The sequence below is a fragment of the Peromyscus leucopus genome, chromosome 23, assembly GCF_004664715.2.
Source record: "Peromyscus leucopus breed LL Stock chromosome 23, UCI_PerLeu_2.1, whole genome shotgun sequence".
NCBI classification, from domain to species: Eukaryota; Metazoa; Chordata; class Mammalia; order Rodentia; family Cricetidae; genus Peromyscus; species Peromyscus leucopus.
The window spans coordinates 40,470,636-40,488,613 of record NC_051082.1 but is presented as its reverse complement, the minus strand read 5'-3'; the positions used below and the strand labels follow the sequence as shown (position 1 = coordinate 40,488,613).

At 52.7% G+C, this 17,978-nt stretch overlaps 1 protein-coding gene across 1 annotated transcript in view; it reads right to left on the bottom strand.

The window, feature by feature from the left end:
• Positions 1–17,978, bottom strand: part of Mad1l1 (mitotic arrest deficient 1 like 1) — a 326,242-nt gene that overhangs the window by 96,208 nt on the left and 212,056 nt on the right. Inside the window, 3 exon segments of the mRNA XM_028859735.2 lie at positions 69–159; positions 11,773–11,836; positions 11,839–11,860. Coding sequence (XP_028715568.1) covers positions 69–159; positions 11,773–11,836; positions 11,839–11,860 — 177 coding nt within the window.

Sequence of the window (17,978 nt, the reverse complement as noted above, 5' to 3'; positions counted from 1 at the left end):
TCATTCATGGGAGCTGGAGCGCGTAGAGACTGAGCAGGGCACATCTCTCTGGCCCTCTCATTACCCACCTGTAGGGTAAGCCTCTCCATCTGCATCTCCAGTGCCTGCTTTTCCTGCTCCAGGCGACTCCGCTCGCCCTCTAGCTCCTCCACCTTCAACCTGCAAGGAGATCATGACATGATCAGGTGCCGCTACAGCTGACTCAGATGGAAGGTCATGGCCATGGTGCTGATTCCAAGGGTGCAGGGTGGGTAGCGGGGGGTAGCACTTGTTCAGGCACAAGAGCTCAAGCCAGTGGGTCTTGGCTGACCCTGCAGCTTGGGTAGAAGCAGGTAAGAAATCTCAGGCCTCCTGGTCCACCCTGGAGGGTGACCATAGGCTGGAGGGGAAACTGAGATATGGAAAAATGACCTCAGGAGTCTTCAGAATGCTAAAAAGGCAAGAGTCCTAATGTGGCAGGGAGGGGAATGGGGACATGGGAGTTTTAGACAAGCCATCAACCCCTAGATCCAGCTGAATACACAACACACCAAGCATGCCACCCAATAACAATGGAGCAAGTTCTCAAATCTGTGTCATCCAGGGGCCTGAAAGGAAACAAAGTGTCCATAGACCACTTAAGAACTGTAGCAGACAACCAAAGCAAGCCAAGGGCAAAGCTCTGGCCACCTGGAAATGTAACAACACACTAAATACACTGTTCAAAGAAAGTTGAGGAAATCAGAAACTATGCTGAACTAGACCCAGTATATCTAAGAAAGCCAAGCTCGAAGAAAAATGTGTAGGATCCAGTGTTCTTACGAGAAAGAAGTATCTCAAGTCAATAACCAAGGCTTCTACCTCGAGAATAAAGATGAGCATGATGGGTAAACACCTGTGATCCAGCCCTCAGGAAATGGAGGCAGAGTGGGGGAGGCCAGGAATCCAAGGCCAGTTTATGAGATCGATCTCACTGTGTAGCCCTGGCTGGCCTGGAATAGTACACAGAACACGCCAGAACAGACCTAATGCATGGCCACAGAACAAGTTTTAGTAAGTTAAGATATTCATTTAGTAGAATGCATGCCATAAATGAAGATCGAGACCAATGGCAGAGGGAAAGCTAGAAAAATCTAAAGTAGCAGGCAATTCAACAAGATGCTTTTGTTGGGGAGCTGGCTCTGGGGCTGAGTGCTTGCTTTGAAAGCTTGAGTTCCAGTCCCCAGCACCTACATGAAAAGCTGGGCATGGTGATTCACACTTGTCATCCCAGTGTTGGGGAGGCAGAGACTAGAGCAGTGGCTCTCAACCTGGGGGTCATGACCCCTCCCGGGGTCAAACGACTCTTTCATAGGTGTCACTTAAGACCATCAGAACGCACAGCTCCTTACATTATGATTCATAACAGCAGCAAAATCACAGTTTTGAAGCAGCAATGGAAGTAATTTTAAGGTTGGGGGTCAGCACAGCATGAGGACCCATGTTAAAGGGTCGCAGCGCTGGGAAGGTTGAGAACCACTGGAGGATCTGGGGCTCGGCAGCAAGCCTGCCTGACCAAACTGGTGAGCTCCAGTGAGAGACGCTGCCTCAAATGGCAGGTGTTAGGCTCTAGGAGGACAGAGACCTGAGGCAGGCCTGTCTCACCCCCACACACCCCACACACACACCTATAAAAACAAAACTTTAAGAAACTCCTATGTGAAGTAACTCCTGGGTCAGAAAAGAACTCACAGAGAGATTAGGAAATGCCAGAGACAAACACCAAGAAAGGACCGAGGGTTCCAAACACAAGGAAGATGTCACCTTAAAGTCTCACAGGGGGCGCCCCCTCCCACAAAACACACACACACACACAACCCCAAAAACCAGAAAACGGAGAGCAGCCTGAGCTGGAAGCTGGCAGCGGGCTAGAGACAACGAGGATTAGGTTGTGTGAAAGTGCAGAGAATAGGCCTAGCACCAGAAGGCCATGGTCTGAAAAGGGCCCCAGTCACAAGCCTTCACGTGGCAAGCAAACCAACCAGGAGAAGAGCTCACTACGAAATGGGCGGAGTCCAGAGGACAGAGCCACTGACTTGGCAGGATAACGGCTGCAAAGCTATGCCAGGGGCACTGGGGCACATATCTGAGGAGCCAAGATGACGCAGGCAGACCCCCACTGAGGCCTCTTTCCAAGATGACCCTGAGAAGCAGATAAACCTTCCTTAACATAGGGGTCAAATCAGAGGTCAAAGGCCTCCCAACCAAGAGGGCCAGGCCAGTGAACACAGTAAATGCTCAAGGGATTACACACTCTCCCCAACCCTGCAGACAAAGGGAGGAGAAGGAAGCCCTTCTTCACTCACTGAGACCAGCAGCAGGCAGACACCGAATGAAGGCAGAGTCCTCCAGAAGACCTAGGCCAAGCAGGGCCTGGTGCAATAGGCCTGCCACCCTAGCTATGTGGAGACTGGGGCAGCAGGATCAAGGGTTCAAGGCTTTCCTGGGCCACAGGCAAGTTCAAGGACGAGTCTCAAAATGTAAACAGCAGTCACAGAAAGAGGGCGGGGAAGGTACCTCAGGGACAGAGCGCTGGCCTAACGTGTAAGGTCCTGGGTTCAAACCGTAAAACTTACAACTAAAATGAAAATTTAAAACTATGAAATAAAAACTGAAGTTACTTTTTAAAAGAAACAAATAGAACTGAGACCAGTAAACCTGGGGGACAGATGTGGCAACACCTAACCCACTATAAGCTGTTCACTGAAAGCTTTCCACACCGTGGCAAGGGGGTTGGAAACCAACACAGGAACACAGGGCGTCTCAACACCTAAAAACATGCTATGTGACCCTTCATGAGCAAGGGCAGGAAGCCCCTCCTCCATGCTGCTGAGACAGGAAATCCCTTCATCACAGAGGGCAGCAGCCTCAACAGGACATGGTGGTCCTGGGGGCGGGGGTGGGGGAACGGGGAGAAGGACAGCTGCATGATTTCCTCAGGACGAGGCCTGTGGGGTGGCTCAGTGGGTTAAGGACTTGCCATCAAGCCTGATGACCTGAGTTCCAGCACACGGGGGAAGGAGAGAACATATTCCCAAAAGTTATCCTCCGACCTCCACATGTCACCAAGGCATTCCCACGCACATACACTCTATCAATGTAATAAAGTAATTTCTTTTAATTGGGACAATGCCTGCTCTGACTGCTTCCATCTGACCAAGCTGCCAAAGCAATTAGACAAGACAGTGAATTAAGGCTTCTAAGTTGTAAGGCAGTAAATTGCTCTATTCACAGATGCCCTATTGATACACAGACCCAGCAAAGCGGCACTGTAAAAATCAACACGTGGGAACTCTGTTGCACACTCCATCTGTCATAGCATCGGAGAAAACATTTGAAAATAAATTTACACAGAGTGGGATGATCCCCTAAGTCCTCTAAGACCTGCAGAGCACTGTTCCTCCCACCCCCCAAAAAGGAAAGAAAACCCCTGTGGATATAGACACTTGGGGCTGGAGAGATGGCTCAGCAGTTACAAACACTGGCTGCTCTACAGAGGACCAAGTTCAGTTACCAACACCCACATAGGTTGGCTGACAGTTGTCTGTACCTGTAGTTCCAGGGCATCCAGTGCCCTCTTCTTGACTCCACAGGTACCTGCACTCACGTGCACATACTCATGCAAATGCACACATACACACATAACTTACAAAATGAGAAAATGTAACCTTTGTACACATGAAGACACGTATGTTCAGGGACAGGTGAGATGAATGGGGCAAAGCAGACGGAAAGGGACAGCCAGCTGGGGGTGCATCTCCCGCCTCCAGACTCACAGCCATGGAGGGGCAGTGTTCCTTGAATGAGATGCCCCAGGAGTGCTGTGCTGAGTGCAGGGGGCCAGTGCTAAGAGACGACGGGCAGAGTCCACCCAACTGGGCACGCTAGCCCAGAGCAGACCACAGGCTGAAGTGTGTGAACAAGGATCTGATGACACCATTTGGTTAAATGGCCATGTTCACCACCTGCTCACAGCCACCCAAAGGAGCCTCTACAGCACAGAAAGGTAAAGTGCTGGCCTCAAAGGCAGGAGGACTTGGGTTTGATCCCCAGAATCCATGAAAAAACCAAGCTGGGTGGAAACAAGTTTCTCTGAGCTCTCTGGCCCACTCCCCTAGCCTGTTGGGTGAGTTCCAGAGCAGGATTCAAAACACCCGGGTGGATAGCTTATGAGGAATGATAACTGAGGTTGTCCTCTAGCTGCCAACAGACAAGCATACACACCTGTCCAAGTGCCCACAGTGGCCCCACTCATACAAGTGTACCAGCATATTAAGGAGGACGCGCGCATGCATGCACGCACGAGGGAGCAGGCTCTGGGGTCCAGAACACAAGATTGCAGGATGCCCAAGGACACACAGGGAGCTCACACACAACATGAAGAGCAGTAAGCTGATAGTATAAACGGCATATTTGCTTTTTGTTGTTCCTTTAGTTCTTCTGTTTCGGTTTGTATTTGTGGTTCGTTAAAAAACATGCGAGCTGGGCATGGTGGTACACGCCTTTCATCTGGGCACATGGGAGGCCAAGGTAAAAGAGTTCAAGGCTAGCCTGAGCTATACCTCAAACCTTCATCTTGGGAAAGAAACAGAAACAACAAAACCCCATATACAAACAAGCACAGAGACTGCCAAGGATGACGGTGTGACCACGGCACTTAGGAGCACTCTCTCAGAATGCCACTGAAGTAGCACGGAATAAAGGCAGTCTTGCTTCTCTGAAGCCTGACGACAGACAATAAAAGGGACGGCATCAAAAACACCTTAGAAGTTGAAAGCAGATGGATGGGGGGGGGGGGGAGTGACCCCACAGGAGCTCCTGCCGTACGGAGCCCTGCCAGAGGGTTCCAGAAGCAGGATGGGGTTGGAAGGAGGTTGAGCTGGGACAGGGTAGAAGGTCTTCCATAAACGTTGTGCACTTAAGAAATGCAAGTCACAGCTTCTTCCTGTTCGCTCAGCTCTTGGAATGAGTTATTTCTGGAGGGTCACTACATACATGTGTCACTGGCTACCATGACAGCCCCACCCCAGCAGCACCACGCTCCCTTTGGCTGTGCTTTGTAGATACACCCCATCTTCTAGAGGACTATGGTCAACTTGGTGCCCAGGGGCTTCAGCTGGTGAGCAGGGTCCCCAAGGCCAACCTTATAGGCCTGCATTATAAATATGATTTCACATTTAAAGTGTTTGTCAACTGGATTCTACATCTTGGTTCAGGGGTTTGTTTTGTTTGCTCCTTTGGAGACAGGTCTCATGTAGCTCAGGCTGGTCTTGACTCCAAACTCTGATTCTTCTACCTCCACCTTCCCAGGCTGGGTTGAGCTTTTGGTTCTGAGGGGTGTGACTGGACGGGCTGGTGGGGAGCTGGTGTTTCTGTAATACCCTTCAGTGGCCACAGGCTCTCTACACAGCCGTGTCCCCATGTCATTCCTGATACCGTTCATTTGTTTCTCCATGTACGTGTCACTTTCGTTGGCACTTTGTCAATTTTATGGATTTTTGCCCCAGAAAAACAGCCTTTTGCTTCAGCATTTTTCTCAATTGTGTTTCTTTTTTTTCAAGTTCATTACCTCCTTCTTCCTCCTCATCCTGGGCTCCTTTGCTCGCCATGTCGTCCTGGTGGCGGAGCCAGGGCCTCTGCTCTGTCAGCTGGAACGCTGGGTGCCGCGGGTCCTCTTCTCTCCGCGGATCTGATCTGATGAGAGTGTTTTCATCAGCGTTTACTTGTCCTCTTCCCGTCTGATCCGCAGGCAGTTAGAAGCATGCTGTTAATCTCCACACGGGTATGGCTTTTCCTCTTGCACTCTGTTACCGATGACTAGTTTGAGTTGGGTGTAGCTGGATGGCATACTCTCTATGCACCTTAGATGTGTCTGTCTGTCTGTCTCTGTGCGGTTGTGTGTGTGCGCATGTGTATATGTCCAGGTAAACACCCAAGCAATGTATGTGCAAGACAGAGGAGGACATCAGGTGTCCTACTCTATCACTCTCTACCTATTCTCTTTAGACAGGGTCTCTCACTGAACCCCAAGCTAGGCTGGTGGCTAGCAAGCCCCAGCAATCCTCTTGTCTTATGCCACCAGAGTTTCTGGCAGGCAATGTGCAGTGATGCCTAACTATTTACCTGGGTGCTAGGGATTTGAACTCAGGTCCTTGTGTTTCTGCAGGATCACTGCATGTGTCACCAGCTACCATGACCTAGCTGTTACCCACTGGGCCATCTCTCAGGTACCTGATTCCTAAGGTTTTGTGAGGGTTTGTTTTATGACCAAAGGCATAGCTAATAATGGGGAGCCTTCCTGGTGCATCCTAAGGGTATGGGAACAAAGGGCTCCAAAACAGACTGGACTCTGATGGACAGTGGCGACTATTCCATGGCTGGGCATCCTACCAACCACAGGGAGGAGTGGACCATCCATCCATCACCCGTTCCAACTGACCCACTTCCTGCATCCCTGTGTTCTGCCCTTTAGCACAGGCAGTAGCATGGATCGAGATCAGAGGGAGGCCCTACACACTCCATCATGGCACAGAAGAGCCCTGACACTGGTGGCCGTGGGCGTGGCTCCCCACAGCGTCCGGCTGACACCAGCCTCCACTGGGCAGAGCTTGCTCACCATCCAGCTTGCTCACACTGTTGCTGCCTTGCTCTGCTGGGGCAGAGGTGGGTGTTGGTGGGTACATGATCCCTTCCTGTCACTGGCCACCTCAATAGGCAGTCAGAAGATCACATACAATTGGGCTGCCTCTTCCTTTTCATGGCCGAGTTTTAGGTGTTTCTGTTAGTGTCTACTGCTGTGACCACTTCCCTCCACTTCTGCCCCCTAAGTCTGCCATGTAGATACAGGTCTGCAGGTACAGCAAGAAGACCCAGGAGGAGAGGGCCACCCAGTGACCAGAGCTGGATACTGAAGACCTCTTTTATAACCAGCTCCCCCTCGCCTACCTGTTTCTTATGCCCATGATGCCACAGTCTCCTGAAAGGAAGAGGTCTTTGGACTGAGGACAGGCTATCAGGTGAGGAAAGACATCATCTCATTGTCAGCAGAGACTGCTGTCCCCTACTCAGCTCCCAGGAGCTGTCAGGACGATACCCTTCAGGTCTGAGTCTCCAAAGACATATGAGACCACAAAAAGAGACCAGAAGATGCCTGCCATGTGCACCCCAGTAAAATGGTCCAGACCAGCTCCCCTTGTGAAGACAAAGCAAAAGGTCTCTTGCAACTTGCTGAGCCGCTTCTAGAGGGGGTGACCCAGCCAGAGCACACTGGGTAGCAGTCACGGAGTTCCTTTCTGCTTTCCCTGAGAAAGGCCAATAGGCATGGTAACCCTCGGCCCCCCAGCGCCTGGGAATGCCTGCTCAGGCTGGGGCCCAGCAGGCAGCGAGCGCGGCTGGGAAAGGAGAGGCTGTGGAGTGTGACTAACAGGTTCTGGCCCAGACATGCAAGCCCAGTCTACCCAGCTGCTAAAGCCGCAGACATTTAGGATTTGTCAGAGCTTTCCTGACAGTGGGAAGTAACGAGCCCAGATTTGTTCCAGGCGAGAGGTCCTCAGCTGCCACCACTTAGCTTTGCACTGGTGCTCCCAGTCTGGCTTCATGGAAGGAGCGTGCAATGCCACAGGTGGGTGCAATTCACATACACAGGCATCTGTGCAACTTTTGTGACTATGTGTGCATGCCTTTGGAGGCCAGAGGTCAACAACAGGTGTCTTCGTCCACCCCACTCTATCTTAACTTCTGAGATCTGATCTCTCACTGAACCTGGAGCTCACGAGCCAGATGGGCTGACCAGTGAGTCCCAGGGCTGCTCCTGTCTCCACCTTCTCAGGGATAGGATTACATAAGCCACAATACCCGACTTTAAAAAACAAACACACATGGGTCCTGGGGATCAAACTCAACTCCTCATGCTGCCGTAGCAAGCTCTTTACCATGGAGCATCTCCCCAGCCCGTGCCCCTTAGGTGTAGCCAATAGCTCTGGGTAAGCACACACGGCTGTAGACCACCCCTCATCTTCACACTGCCCTGGGGAGCAGCAGCTACCCTGCCCGGTCCTCTGCATCTGCTGCTGGCTGTGTTTGCAGCCATGGCCTTGAGCGAAGGGCAGGCTGGCCTGAGGCAGGGCTCTCATGTCACCTGTCTTCCTCGGAGTTAACCACTTCAGCTGTGGTCCTCGTCAGGAGCTGCACGAAGGGCCGGTAGGCAAGGCACTTCAGGCTCAGGAGAGGGGTCAAACGGAGAGCAGGGCTCTTATTCCAAGAGGGCATCTCAGTAAGGGCCCCACCCTGGCCCAGCTGGAGGAAGGTGAGACTTCAGAGTCCACACTGCCCGTGTCCCTTCCCGGGGGAACTGGGCGGCAACGGGGGTCTGCCAGGTCCTCCATCAAGTGGGCTGCCCCTCTGAGTACTCTGGAGCCAGAAGGCAGCACAATAGGTCCCAGTGTGGCATTCCAGCAAAACAAGATGCCACACATAGCACAGTCCCCTTGCTCAAGCTAACAGTGACAAGTACACTGACCCTATTGTGTGGCACTGTGGGAAACTGAGGCACATTGATACAATGACATAGGTGAAAGGTTGGAAAGCAGGGCAAATAGGACTCAGCATGCTAGTGCCAACAAAGAAGGACTGTGCTGGGATTTCTTTCTAAAATGTCTTATTTATTTGTTTATTTATGTCAACGTGACACAAGCTGGAGTCATCTGGGAAGAGGGAGTCTCAGTGGAGGAACTGCCTCCATCAGACCGGCCTGTGGGCAAGTCTGTGGAGCATTTTCCTGATCTGTGATGCGGGCAGTGCCACCCCTGAGCAGGAAGTGCTGGAAGGTACAAGAGAAGCAGGCCATGAAGAGCAGGCCAGTAAGCAGTGTTCCCCCATGGTCTCTGCTTCAGTTCCTGTCTCTGGATTCCTGCCTTGAATTCCTGTCCTGGATTCCCTCAGTGATGGACTGTGATATGATTGGGACATATAAACCAAATAGACCCTTTCCTCCCCAAGCTGCTTTTGTGGTCCTGATGTTTATCACATCAATAGAATGCAAAGGATGAGCGGTGGCAGAAGACCACCCCTGTCTACAGGCATAGGGACAGGACTCAGGAGACCCAAGCTCAAGAACGGAAGGAGCTAGGCAGGTAAGCAAAATACCTGCATGCTTGGTCCAACCTGAGCCATCTGCCCTTGAGAAGCTGCCTGGAGCTCCATTTGAGTTCACTACACAGAGGCCCTGCTTCTCTGGACTTCTCTGCCACGCATGCTCCAAGCCCACAGGAGCCACTTGGACACCCTCAGTTTCCCTCTGCTGGAAAGCAGAAGTGCCAGCAGAGCCGAGTGGGCTACAGCCCCTCCACACGGCCTGACCTGGTTCTTACCAGCTACAAAGGCACCTCACTCACAGCGGTGTTCTCCTAGGGAGACGTGTGGACAGGAGGCTTTGATCTTAGTGAGGAAGATGTTAACAGCAAAGCCCCTTTTTAAAGTTTAAAAATCATCAGACTTGAAGTGTACCTGCCTCTCCCCACCACAAATCTGACACACTCTGGTCCACACTCCCGCCAACCACGTGAGAGGCCATGGGGAGGAGAGGCCGGAAGGCAGCACAGTGCCTGTGGTATGAGGAGAGCAGGGCTGCGTTGGCTGCATGCAGCTGGCCAACTCCGAGACCTTGACACTTGCCCACACCCAGATCAAGCCCTCTGCCCACCGGCTGACATGGAGCTGGGTACACAGGGCTACCTGCCTTGTGTGGCCTAAGGCGCTGTAAGGCAGTGACTGTAGGCCAGCAAGAGCTTCACCTCACCTCCCTAGCCCTAGAGACAGCACCTCTGGCCAGCACCTTGCAGTCAGATGCAAACAAAGGCTGCCGTGACTGCTGTCTTTGGCTTCAGGGAGACAGAGTCGGAACGGAATACGCTTCCAGGTCCACTAAACCCACCCACCCTGAGTACAAGGGTTTTTACCACAGAAGAGATGTTGTGGAGCTCCACCCAGGAGCAGCCTCTCCAGCTTGGCGGAACCTCACAATGAATGCTTCCCAGCACTTGGCCAGGGCACGGCTGCCTGGCCTTGCCAAGTTCCTCTGCCTGGCCTAGGCAGCCAGCAATGCCTGATGCTACAAATCAGATCATGTCGTTTTTCTGCTTTAAAATGCCTAATGGCTTCACATCACTCACAGGATGAAGATCCCGACACTCGCCAGGGCCACACCAGTTCTCCAGACACTCAGTCATGGCACCAAGCATGCTCCTCTTGCACCCAGATGCTTGTCCCAGGGACCCTATCTCCAGACACCAGCTCTCACAGCACCACCCATAATTAAACAGCCACAAGCCCATGTGAATAATGTCCCCATTAAGCTGTGAGCTGATGAAGACAGAGTACGTGGCTCTGCTGGCCAGTCAATTATCCACTCCGCTCTGCCCTGACAGCGCACAGCATACACCACGCTGGGACAAATGCAAACCAACAGCTCTGTGCCTGGTATCTCCACAGCGCTACTTCGCAGGCCTGGGTCTGTGCGAGAAGGACCCTGGCAGTGAGAGGGACCTCAGCGCTATACAGTGAACACTTCTGGGAAAAGTGCCAAGAAGTAAGCCTTCCTTGCTTTGACCTCAAGAGCCCTGCAAAGCAGGGAGTCAGTCACCAGCCATTACCCAAAGAGAGACAGTGTCGGAAGAGCCTAACAGAGCCAAAGTCAGCTCCACAGAGGTAGAACCCCATTACGGTCTCTGGGACACCAAGAGCCCAGCCAGAGAGGACTGCTTCCCCTCCTCCCCCAGGCTCCTCCATGTCTCCTCATCAAGAAACCACTCAATGTCTCCAGAGTTTTCTTGTTCCCTAGGACCCCAAAGAGAAGGAAGGCTTGCAGGGAATGGCCAACTCACTACATTCATTCTGCTGCCTCTCACAAGACGTCAGGGCAGTGGTGATGGCCATCGCACAGCCGTTTCAGACAGAAGCTAGAATGGCAGGACCATTGCAGGCCAGGGAGAACCTGACGGCAGTTCAGAGTTGGGATCCCAAGCATCCATGTGAAAAGCTGGCTGTGGTGACATGTGCCTGTACTCTCCAGTGCTGGGGAGGCAGAGACAGGAAGATCCCTGGAGCTCACTGCCAGCCAGGCTAGCTGAACTGGAGGGCTCCACGTTGAGTGAGAGACCTATCTTAAGAACTAAGGTAGAGAACATATGAAGAAAATTCCCCACCAGATGCACATACATATGCATAAGCATTTGAACACACACACACACACACACACACACACACACACACACACACACACACGCACACACACATGCACATGGTGAAAGCAGTGAGTTGTCTCCAAACATGCACCAAAGGTGCCCTGCAAAGAGTCACACCTGAAGCTCAAAGCTTGGCCAAACTATTCATCTCTCTGTGAGGCAGTCTCTGAGAGATGCCTGTTTGCACCCTTCAATCAACAGCTGGCCATGTGCCCCTCATGCTAGGCCTGGTGTCTCATGGTGCTGGCAGGAAGGCAGGTCCCCATGGACACCCTGACAGGATGCCTGCTCCTCTTGGGCGTGGAGAACCAGTGCTGGGAGGCCAGCTGTCAGTGCTGACCTGGGACATGACACCAGAAAGGCCTAGCCGAGTGGAAACAAGGGTCTCAGCAGACAATGTAACAGAAACAAACAGCCTTGGGGAGGCAAAAGGCAGGGGCTCTGATGGGCTCTGCTCATCGTGCTCTCGGGAGTAACATGTGGGGCAGCCAGAGCCCAAGAGAAGACGACATACCTGAGTGCATCTACCTCCTCCTTGCAGAATGGGAAGCTGGCCTCAGCTGAGCTCGTCTGGGCCTCAGCATCTTCAACTCCATCTCCAGCTATAAGGAAACACATAGTAAGCAGTCAGCCTGTAGAGGACCCACAGCCAGGTCCCTGCTCCGTTCCCAAAGTCCTGAAGTCTGCATCTGAACATGCCCAGATTGGATGCCTAGTATGTGCTGGGGATCTGGGGAAGAGGGTCCCCTGCCTGGTCAACCATAGCCTAGATCCCCCACGCCACAAGGCGTTCTGAGTCAGGTAAACACAGTTCTTTCTCTTTCACCATGCTCCTGTTCCAAGGTTAGGTGGAGAGACACATGGTCGGCCATTCATGTTCTGCTGAGGAGATCTATAGAGCCTTGGAGACAGAGAGGGAAAGAGTGAGTAGCGAGATCGCAGTCTAGAATTACTATGGCTTGGATGGAAGTCACAGTGTTTTCTCCAGGGTGATAGAACTGTCTGCCTGCCCTGGGCCAAGGTCTGCAAGCTACTCTGCACACCTGTGGGAGGGGTGGGGGTGCGCCAGGAAGCCAGACAATCCCAGACCCTAGAGAGAGTCAGGAACAGAAGACACAGGCAAGCTCAATCAGCCAGGCCCAGGAGGAAAGCAGATGGCTGCTGAGCCAGTGGCTTCCTGGGCAGCAGGAAAGTCACCCAGAGCTGACCCTTGCTCCTTGAGTGTCCTCAGCCCCATCCCTCCAAACAGATGCACACTCAGTGCCAAGAGTCTTCAAGGAGAGCAGAAACCTCTTAAGGGACAGGCCATGGGTCAGTGTCACTGCCTGAAGCCCAGCTCAGACCCCTCACCCACCCCATCTCCTGCCAGACTGGCCTCCTGACACCAGGCTATCCAGACTCCAGAACCATGAGCCAGATAAAGGGACAGTACAAACTGTATGTCTCTCTGTGTATGCATACGAGGGTACACACATGTATGGAGGTCAGAGGTCAAACCTCGGGAGCCAACCAGCTTGTTTTGGGGCGCAGAGTCTCTCACTGAGCCTAGAACTTGACAATTTATCTAGGCAGGCTGGCCAATGAATTCCAGGGGATCCACCTGTCTCCATCTCCCTAGTGCTGGGGTTACAAGTCCACATTTTTGCATGAGTTCTGAGGGCCGGTCTCATGTCCTCATCCTGGCACCACAAGCAATTCGCTGGGTGAGCTATCTTCCCTGTCCCAAGGATGGCGTCATCTTCACATGCTGCCCGCTTTTGTTCCTAACTGACACTGTCATGGTACAGCTCCTCCATGGCGAGGTGGAGGCAACACGGTGCTTACTTCCAGAGAGCCCTCCCCTTGCCTCTACACTCGAACACGGCGTATGGTGCTGTGGCAGGTCTCACAGATTTGAGACTGATAGAACTGGGCCCTGAAACTTAATGTGATGGAAGTACTTCCTGTTTCTTATTGTTGGAGGAGGTAGCGAGACTCCAAGGTACAGGATGCTACAGTAAGAGGGGTGTGTGTGTGTGTGTGTGTGTGTGTGTGTGTGTGTGTGTGTGTGCGCTTGCGCAGGCGCGTGCATGTGTGCGTATGTGCACATGTAGCCACAGTGTGGGTGTGTAGTACAGAGGACAACTTGCAGGGATTTGTTCTCTCCTTCCGCCATATGGGTCCTGGAGATCAAACCCAGGTCATCAGGCTTGTGCAGACCCATCTTGCTGGCCTTATAAATAGGAGTCCTTCTCAACAGTAAGCTCTCTGGCTTTGGAGACTGGTCAGACACACATGCACGCACTGCGATCATAGAAACAGTTGCCTCTCTATGTACTTCCATGCTCCCTACAGAGCGCAGTACAGATGTCCTTGTGCACCTTCAGTACCGAGAGGCGCATCTGCCCGCTTCCCGCAATGCTTTATGGCTTGAATTTAGATGAGGCATGAATAGCTGATTCCTGCTCAGATGCTTACAAATGCCAAGTGGCCTCGGCAGCCACCTGTTCCAATTGCTTTGGTTCTGTGTGGAACTCATCAGAAAGTCTTTTCCTTTTAGTGGCAGAGTTTAGTCCATTTATATCTTGCTATGTGTCTGTATTGATTTCTATTGCATTAGGCTTCTGTGCTTTCTGTCTTTTGGCTTGTGAGTGTGTTTCCTTTCGTGTCTTGACAGTCAGCATTTGTGCTATTAAGTAATGGCTGCATTATGCTGCATCCATACTTTCCTGTGCTGGACAGTACCAAGGACATGTCCCATTGCAGGTCTGACTAGTTAGGGATTCCACCCTCCTCGCTTGGTAACTGTACACAGTTGGTGACAATTAATGTCATGTGTTTACCTGCTGGGCCAAATGCCCAGATAAAGCCTGTGATTTTGTCTGTCTGGTGGCTCAGCACTGATTTAGTACACTTAAGACTCCTTTCCCCAGTGTGGGCAACAGCACTCACACCTGGGGCCCCGGGCAGATGACGGTGACACAGTGGGGATGCCCCCCTTCCATTCTGCTCACAATGGTGGTAGCTCATCACATCTCTCCCTGTCCCTGGACAGGGCTCTTCCATCAGCTCCCCACACCTCAGACCATCAGAAATCCACCACGAGCTTTAAAAAAAAACTCTTGCTTACAGACACACAACTAGGTAGGCTGTGGGCCTTCTTGGCCTTTTTCTTGTAACCCACAACTCATAACCAACCACGCTCTCTCTCTATTAGACAGAGGGATCCTATCAGCCCTAATCCTCTGGTGGGTCCCCAAAGAGCTAAATGTGCCTCCCCTTCTTCATGGTAACTTTCCAGGGCATCTTCCCTGGCGATGATGGACAGCCCTTGCTTTTGTCTCTCATCTTTGCTGGACTCCTTCTTCTGCCTCAGTGCTTCTTCCCAAACACCCGTATCCTGCATCACCCGGCACTCAGGGCACTACGAGTGTTCATGTACTACACGTTCTAACTGTCCACACGGGCTGCATCACCACTCAGCACGATGTTCTGTACTACACGTTCTAACTGTCCACACGGGCTGCATCACCCGGCACTCAGGGCACTGTATCGGACTACCCACGTGAGCTGCATTTCTACGGGGACAGACAAGGCTCTCACAGCCAGTGCTGTTTGGACTTTGCCAAGGCTCTCCTTCCCAGTACTCTGATCTCCTGCTTCCCCCCAGGCCAGCTAGCTACATTTCCTCATCCAGCCCCACCACTGCTGCTCCAGGCCTCGCCACGTTTCGGGTTCTAACGAACAGCTGACAAACTGTGTGCTCGGGTCAACTTCTTTGGCTGTGGATTTCTCTGCCCTGCTCCCCAGCCCCCTTCCTTGGATTTCCTATCAGATCCAGCTCCATACCTAAGGTGGCATGGCGGGGAGAACAGGCCCTTGCCTTGCTATGGGCCAATCTGACAGCCTCGCTGCAGGTACAATTAGAGCCACTGATTCCTCCCCTGAGAGCCAAGAGCCATGCTCACAGCAAGCGTGACCTGCTTCTAGCCACCTGAACAGGGGCCCTAGTGCCCATGGTAGTCTCGTGTACCAGGAAAGCACATGAGTCCTGCTCTGGGGAGGGGAGGGGAGGTCTGCCGGGCCAGCCTGAGGCTTAGGACTACCTGGCAGGAAGCGCCTCACCCACAAGCAGGTCATTGGATCCTCTCCTTCCCAGGGCCTTTTCCTGAAGCCTGTACCCCACCTTCCCCTGGCAAACACTTTTATGTGATCCACACAAAGGCCAGTCCTCTGCCAGTGGCCATGTGCCTCCTGCTTGTGGCTTGGTTCCACTCTACTTCTGCTTGGTCAGAGCTTGAGTTCGCCATTTTGTTTTCATTCCTGTTACTTCTACACGGTCTGCAGGGAAGAATGGGAAGTGCTGGCTCACACCACAACCTTCAGAGCAAATATGGATCCTCTCATTTGAATCTGCAGCCTCGGGTCTATGCTCAACATTCTCCCTCTTCCAGGAACAATTCTCTTGTCTCCTGAGCCTGCACCAGGTTCCTAGGCCCTGTCTGGTGGCTGGCCCAACATGATGCTGGCCCACCTGCCCACCGTTCAGCGCTGGCTTCCACCTTGGCCACTCCTCTCCTGACCCACAGCACAAAACTATGATTGGTCCAATAAGCCCATGATGAATTTCTGATGTAGAGCTACCTCAAACCCAGCTCTTCAAGTACAAGGATGCCGCCTCCTTTAGGAGCAGCATACCATTTTTATTATCTGCAGTGTTGAGGATAGAACCTAATGCTCTGCCACTGAGCCACACCCAGCCCCTCACTGGGGATTCTAGGCAGGTGCTCTACCACTGAGCCACACCCTAGGCCCACTCACTGGGGGAGTCTAGTCAGGTGCTCTACCACTTATCCCCTCCTTTGCCCAAGACCTTCCCCCCCCCCACCCTTTAAGCCTGCACACACCCACACATTCATATCCTGTCTCTACCATATATGCCCAGTATAACCACAGCCATCCTATCACACATTTGTCCTACGGAGTCATGACAGTCTGCCACTACCTGCTTTCAGGCCACAGGACCCTGGCTTCATGAGGCGAGTCCTGTCCTCCCTTTTGTAGCCATCTGTTCCCTTCCAGCCAATGGGAGCTGACTCATGTCTGGGATTGGAAGACATGGGATAAAGGGAAGAGGAATTTGGTTGTGCATGAATGTTGTAGCCTGTACCTATTTTCTACTTCACTGAGGAAAACCTGGGTCTAGAGTCACTTATAAAAACAAGAAAACATGGGACTAATTGGATTGCGTCTTCAGGGACCCTGCCAAATGCCTCAAACCATGGGCCAGATTCCAAACTCATCCTGCTAAAAGGATTTCACACACAAAGTGCTTTTTGGAGGGCTCATCTGCAGCTGAGCAGTGGCCCCCATGCACATGCCTGCCAAGTGAGCGGGACGAGGTGAAGAGGAGCCCTGTGCATGCTGGGTGGGGGTTGCTTCACCACCTGCCGCTGCCCCGTCTCCTGTTTGTTCAAACTGAATGCCTAGAGCTGGTGCTGCCCACCCTCTCTCCAAGACCAATGGGCATGTGAGTATCCTCCCCTTGGCGCTCTCCTGGCAGGGCAGGGGGTGCTCCTGACACTCTCCACCCAGGTGTGGCTGGACGCCAGGCTCCGGGGACGGCCAGCATGCCTCTCTCAGCAGGCCATGTTTGTGTATAATGGAGGTGGGGATGATACCTGCTGCCTGCTGCCCATCAGGACTGTGGGTCCCTGGAGCAAACACTCACCCACGTCTGCCAGCTGTAGGTAAAAGTTGAGGATGGTACTCTTCCAAGCTAGGCCCTCCTCCTCCAGGCTCCCATTCCAATGCTGTCCACCTTCCTGCACACTGTCTAGGCTACAGGACTACAGAGCAGGGAGGGTGGCCCAGGCATTGTAGGAGGCTGAGAGGATGGACATACCTGTCCCTAAGATGGGGCAGGATTCACTCTAAATCAGGGCATGCAACGCAAAAGACGCAGCCTGCCACTGACCTGAGCAAATGACAGACTTTCCTGGGCCTCTGTCTTTTTCCATCCCAACAGCCCCACCACAGGATGCTACAGAAGGAAACTAAATAGTGCATCAGTGAGACCAACAAACCACCGACCAAACTCCTAAATGCTGCTCCTGCTGCTATGCTTGGAAAACGACTCTTTTACCTCCTCTATCCTGCCCCATGTACCTGTGCTCTCTACTCAGGTAGCAGGCACTAACAACGCACGTGTAATGGGGAGTAGTGGTACGTGCTGTAGTCCCAGCACTCGGGAGGGAGGGAGTTTGGGGCTAGCCTGGGTTCATGAGACCACGTCCCAAAACCACAAAAGGCACTCACAGAAATATCCAGGGTAGACCCAGCACCAGCTTCTGCAATCAAAGCAGCCTTGCGCTTCATGCTGTCACACCTCATCACGGGTGTGAGGACACACCACACTCCTCTGTACCAGGGACACGACATGATGCTGAAACCCTAACTCTGTCAGGTTCTGCTCTCCCCGACCCTGTTCCTCATCCGAGCTCTGATAGCACAGCCGGCCAGGGCTCTGAGGTCTGCTGAGGCTGGCATTCCTGGTGGAGCAACACTCTCCTGAGGGAACTTATGCTCAGACGTTCTGCAGTCGCCAACTCCTCAGTGTGGAGAAGGGCCACCAACAGGGCCCCTGCTCCAACAGCTGGACGAAGCAAAGACTACTGCATCTCTGTTTGGGCCAGGGCAGGTCTGGAAGGAGTGAAGAGGGAACAGCAGGAAGCTGCAAGA